This window comes from Theobroma umbraticum, unplaced genomic scaffold (assembly GCF_002168275.2).
Source record: "Theobroma umbraticum cultivar Fairchild unplaced genomic scaffold, ASM216827v3 scaffold_146.0, whole genome shotgun sequence".
Classification (NCBI taxonomy): domain Eukaryota; kingdom Viridiplantae; phylum Streptophyta; class Magnoliopsida; order Malvales; family Malvaceae; genus Theobroma; species Theobroma umbraticum.
In genome coordinates this window covers 4,916,449-4,922,421 of record NW_018397265.1, presented here as the reverse complement: position 1 = coordinate 4,922,421, position 5,973 = coordinate 4,916,449, and the positions used below count along the sequence as shown (strand labels likewise).

The window sequence follows — 5,973 nt, the reverse complement described above, 5'->3', positions numbered from 1 at the left end:
AAACGCCAAAGTATAATTCTTACTCTGGAAAAAATTTAAAATTTTCATTGGGATTGTAGTTTGATTGCATGCCCTTTTTCCAACAAAATAAAGAATCAGAGAAACATAAAATGCAAGTACTGGAAGTGCCTAACTATGCATCAAGTAGCGGTAGCGGCAATTATGTGATGCAAGACAATGAAAGCAACATATAGTGATGATAAATATTGAAGATGCCGAGCATTAACACTAGGTTCATGAGATTTGTCAATCTCCTCATTACCTGCTATGGACCATCAAACACATGAAGAAACAGAGATGGAGTTCCTTACACTATAATCCATCCATTTTTCTTCCCTCCTATCAAATGAACGAAAAGTTATTTTCGTTCCACTCTTTTTCCTTCCTTAGTCTTTCCCTTTCACCGAACATATTGCTGTGGATTTTTTTTTCTTTATGCCACAATCACATATGCATTTGATGAATATCTTCACTGCATGAAGATCTAAAGTTTCAAAGATACAACAATACCGAAACTTAATACGGAACTCTTCCGATTCATGCCAATGCCATCCAAATCATTGCGCAAGGTCTAAACTTAAGTGCTAGCAAAACTATCATCAAACTTACCGGAAAGGGATAAATTATTCAAGTCAAAGGAAAGAGTACTTATTTCATAAAGATAGGATGGTTTAGTTCATAATGTCAGGCTATCAGCCATGAACCACAAACATCTGATTGCACCATGAAAGAGTTCCGACATACATATTGCCAACTGGAAACCTTTTTTTTTTATCTTTTTATGGAAAGGAAACTCACAAAAAGGCAACATAAGATGAGAATCAGGAATCAATTTTTCTTGGCAATGAAAAGGCCCCATCTCTGCTCGCCAGATGAGCTCCTTATCAGCTTGGCCTTCCATCCTCCAACTATATCATCATAGTCTTCCTGGATATTGGAAAAAGAATGAGTACCACTAGTGAAGGAGAAAAAAAAAATCTCTAGGTTATTAAAATGATGTAAACACTCACTTGAGAAAAGCTAGAGACGAATGCATCCTTGTTCTTCTCGACTTCATTTAATTCACGCTGCAGAACTTGTAGGAACTGAAACACAAATAAACTATCTGTTTAGTTCTGGAAGCCCAACACAGTTCATAATTTCACAAGTATGCAAAAAGGAAAAAAGGGATAGGTTTATCTGAACCTGTTCAGTTCGATCCTCTGCAATGACCTCATCAAAACCAGCATCGCTAAGCATCTGCAATCAATAGAAAAATTGCAAAAAGATAACTCATGATGTCAGAAATTGTTAATAAATAACACAAAGTACATGATAACAACAAATGATTATTAATTTGAACATACCTGGCCATATGCTTTTACATCATGGAGATCATACCCTCTCTGCTTGATGTACTCAGCAAATTCTGATGATGGAGTTCCAGCATTTTTGCAGTAATCACTAATAAGAACTTTGCCCCCTGGCTTCAACCATTTGTAGAAAGATCTAAATAGTGCAGGTTTGTCCTAAAAGTAAATTATAGACACAGAATGTAAGAGAACAACAAAGTGGACCTGGGAAAACCCAAATGATTGACAATTGTTCATATAGTTGATCAGGACATTAAGTAGAATGAATGAACCAAAAGAAATGACAAAGCAATTATCAAGAGTTTAACTACATCAAATTATTTTAATTGTCCATTAGATAGCAGCTTTCCCTGCAGAAATCCTCATTTTTAATGATTATGTTAAACCTCTAAATCTTTAAATCATTCCAAGGGAAAACTTTTAGCAATTATACAGAAAATTATCAAAATCATCAATAAAAATAAGCCCTCTGGTAGATGAGGTATCTAGCCCTCTTACTTGAATGTGTAGAATTGTGTCACGGCTGTAGATAACATCAAAAGTGTTGTCTGGATAAGTCTTCTTAGTGCAATCAGCAACTTCAAATTCCACTGAGCAATTCATGCCAATAGCTCGTTCAAGGGCAAAAGAAATCATATTTATGGAGAGATCGATGCCAACAACATGGACATCAAATTTCTCTGCCATATAAAAGTCACCTCCACCAATGCCACAGCCAACATCTAGAACCTTTTGGCCAGGCTTGAGATTCAACTTCCCCACAAATTCTTTTGTTGTTTCTGCTCAAAAACAAGTTTCATTTTAGGGGGATGACCAAGTAAAAAAATCGACCATCATAAGGGGAACCAAAACAAAGTGCTAAGCTTGAGGTATAATATAGAGTTAAGAAAAGACCTTGAGATTATAGAACAACCATTATTTACCTAACATACAAAAGATTGACTATGGCCAGATATGCTTTACCTAACATACCTAGTATAATCACATTATTTGATACATACAAAGCTTTCAACTACATTAATTATGGCCATGGATGCTGTTTTGAGGTTCAGAAATCACAGCAGAAAAGATGAAAATTCTACTCCAAAAACCATTTCTGCTACTAGATAAAAAAAATCCCAGAGAAAGCTTGTTGCATGTCGTATTGCAATATGAATGTCGAAGGCAATTGTTTCATCTTTCTTTGCCTGTGTTCTCTACTAATGTGCAGTGAATTCTTTTTAAATAACAAAGACAAAAATTTGGTCGAAGAGGGATACCAATTCCTCCTGTGCTCACAAAGCCTTCTCCAAAGACACGCTCATAACGGAGGATGCCACTACATTTGTACTGAACAGTATCCAGGAAGCGCTGGAATCCCCTATCATTATCTGAACTGACTTTCTGCCATATCCAGCAAATCTGCATTGTGCAAATAACATATTGCATCTTGTCAGTATATCAATTCAATACTCAAAGAGAAAAATATAGTAATAACATAGATCGCATTTTGTTGCCTGATTTTGATTCCTTTTGCTCCTAACATAAGCTCCAATGCACTTGCAGCTGACTAGAGAAACTTCAAATGAATTTCCTGAAGTATCAGTTGCATGGCATTCTTTAAAGACCTGCAATAGAATACATGACAAACATCTGTTTAGAAAAGTACAAAAGATGAGCTCACTCTTTTTCATACACATCCCAATCATCCAAGCACATCTAATTAAAGATAGATGGGAGGAAACCTTTGTGTAAAATCTAGGCTCACGGTAGTGAGTTGGGTTGTGCTTTCGCTTGCAGTCACCAGATTGATGAAAACAAGACTCCCTGAAGAAAATATATCCACCAACCTTCAGCCATTTGACCATCCTTTCTGCCAAATTCTCAACCTGCATGTAATGATGGTTTTAGACAAAAATATATTCAAAGAAGATGGTTAACTTGTGATTCCAAAGCCAGAAACGTACTAGCCAATTTAAGAGGGAAAAAAATTAAAATTATACTGCTAATATGCCTCTATGACTCATGTATGTTTTTATCAGAAAAGATGATATGAACTCTATTTAAGAAAGTATATGTACATATTGAGCATGCATGATATCCAAATAAGCATCCAGTTCAAAGAAAAAGGAGACAAAAACCCAGCACAAGGTATTTGCTCCAAAGCAAGTAGACCTGTTTGTGTCAGTAGTTCTCTGTGTCTGTGTGATAACTCACAAAATATGAAGGATTAAGCCCCTACTGCTTGAGAATATGAACTTTCCTATTCAAAGTCATTTCAACAGTTCACTAAAGCAATGAGTTAAACAATCCAGGTTCAGCCTAACAGTTGTACCAATCACTAGGAGAGTTAAGAACTGAGGTTTAAATCCCCCTCGACCGCTTTGGACTTCCTTTTATGCACCAAAAAGATGAAGAGCAAAGAATGAAATTTTGCAACTAAAATTACCTCTTTATCTGAAAGATACATTAGCAGCCAATTTGAAAATATCAAGTCCAGTGATCCTTCTGAAAATTTCAAATCCGGGGAAGTCACGTCAGCACAGAGGAATTTGACATTCTTATAATGTCCATTGATGCTTTCATTCTGCAATTAAGTAATTCGAAAGTGAAAATATAATCAAGCCCCTTATAAAAACAGCAAACTAAACAATTTCTGTCAGGTTGAGTTTCAATCACCTTCTTTATAACGCTCTCAATGAAGTCTAAAGCTATAACATGACCAGCCTTCTGAGCTAATTCACCAGTAAATCGACCAATGCCAGCTCCTAGCTCCAAAATGGACTTCCCCTCATGTGGTGGGAGTAGAGAGAGCACCTGCATATATTAACAATGAACAACTAGGAATCTAAATAATAATTGAAGGATAAAAACAAGGAACAAAAGAAATAGCAGCAATCTAATAACAGTTAAAAGGAAATAAGATGCATCAATGCACATTTAACTCTACCAGGTCATAATAGCAAACAGAAATTTTTATAAATGAGTAAATGTTAACTAAAATTTAGAAACATAAAAATGTATATAATTAAACAAAATCATGGAAAAGTTTACACCAAGAATACATATAACCATCTTCAATTTTTTAACTGCTTCTTTAAAAGCAGAATCTCAACACTATTATATAGCAAAACTTATTTTTCAGGTATTACATCAAGCATTAGCTGAAGTTAGTGCTAAATAAGGAGAAAAATGTCATTTCCACTAAAAGCGAAGAAAATCGGCACGCCACACAAAAATTAATACTGTGGGCACCAAGGTACAAATTGTTTCTTACTTCTTTTGTCAATTTTCCTAAAGTTAACAATTCGTTTGGGACTTTTTCATGGTACATTTAGGCATGAAAACTCGTTCCAAATAAAAAGTAAGAACATGGGTACGACGTAATATAGTGTGTGTGTATATAATTTTACATAAAAATTTGCACAATTTAGAACACAGTGAACTAATTTGTGTATCGAATTTATACTATAAGAACAGTTCACTATACTGCTGAAAATTAAAAATTTAATATATTTACCAAGAAAAAGAAAAGAAGTAAATATATAAACGACTTAAATAAAGTTAAATAATTGAAACAAAAATGTAAATAACATGGACTTAACAAAAGATATAATAAAAAAAATGTCAGTCGCAAAAAAGAAAAAAGGTAAATGAACAGAAAAGGCAAAGAAAAAGACAAAAAGAAGAGATTACTTCCGGACGCTCTTCTTTGTCAAGATCAGCGGCTTTGGAGTCGAGCATCATAGCCTCCACTGTCAAATCAACTGAGTGCTCCGTCCAATAGCTCTTTTGAACCTCTCGCTCATCTCCAGCAACTCCTATCATTTTTTAAACAATCAAATTTCGTTTTTTCTTCTTTTACTTAAATGTCAAATTAGAGATCCTTGTTCTCACAAATGCCTGTTTAATTTGTCCATCATTTCCATCTCTTTCCTCGGTTTTTCTGTTCAAGTTCAAAAATAATGCAACGAGTTTTAAACGGAGCTAGAGGTCTCACCGTTAGCCGCCATGGTTAAATGCAGAAGATCTCTGGCTAGCTTTTTGGGAAGAAAAGATTTGAGGAATTTTTTGCTCCTTTTTTAATATTCAAATTTGAGGAGAAAAAAAGGGTGGGAAAACGGAGCTAAAATCCCTCAACGGCAACACGAGATCTGGAAAATGTCCTTGATCTACGGTTGTTAGTTCTTCCCCTCTGCTGCATCACACGCAACAATGCAACATAAAACGAAAATACAAACACTGCTTCTCTCCAAATCTCGACTCTTTTTGCACTTTCTGTTTCTGTTGTGAATATTCGTACTCGCTTCAACTGACCTTTTATAGAGCGAGGGAAGGGCAAGGGCCGTCCTTTTCAGTTTCTTTTTTTTTTTAAATTCTTAACTTTTATTTCATATTTCAAAATTAAGAAAAAATATTTTATTCTAGAACATTAACAAATTATTATAATAATAATTAATATAGGATCTACAAAAAATTGTAGAAGGAAATATAATAAAAGAACTATAATTTGTTTTTTTTTCTTTTTTGTGGTTGTTATTAATTGGCTTTTCGGTTTGGTTGATGGGGGGATCATTGAGGGGAAAGCGTATCAAATGTCCCAATGAGCACGTGACACGTTGTGGGCCCCACATCTCCATCC

The 5,973-nt window shown here is 34.9% G+C and overlaps 1 protein-coding gene across 1 annotated transcript; it reads right to left on the bottom strand.

The window, feature by feature from the left end:
- Window positions 1–623: 623 nt before the first annotated feature.
- Window positions 624–5,632, bottom strand: LOC110422655 (phosphoethanolamine N-methyltransferase 1). The gene is made up of 12 exons (XM_021436659.2): window positions 5,332–5,632; window positions 5,028–5,152; window positions 4,011–4,148; window positions 3,781–3,918; window positions 3,077–3,220; window positions 2,849–2,959; window positions 2,612–2,753; window positions 1,851–2,131; window positions 1,347–1,508; window positions 1,186–1,239; window positions 1,011–1,085; window positions 624–927 (listed from the first exon to the last, which is right to left on the bottom strand). The coding sequence occupies exons 1-12, from the start codon at window positions 5,342–5,344 to the stop codon at window positions 829–831; spliced, it is 1,482 nt and encodes a 493-aa protein (XP_021292334.1). The 5' UTR covers window positions 5,345–5,632; the 3' UTR covers window positions 624–828.
- Window positions 5,633–5,973: the final 341 nt, after the last annotated feature.

Coding starts and splice junctions, on each gene's coding strand:
- LOC110422655 (XM_021436659.2), bottom strand. Junction 2,754..2,848: donor GCAAAAGGAATCAAAATCAG/GCAACAAAATGC, acceptor TGCACAATGCAG/ATTTGCTGGATATGGCAGAA. Junction 1,240..1,346: donor ATGTAAAAGCATATGGCCAG/GTATGTTCAAAT, acceptor TATTGATTGCAG/ATGCTTAGCGATGCTGGTTT.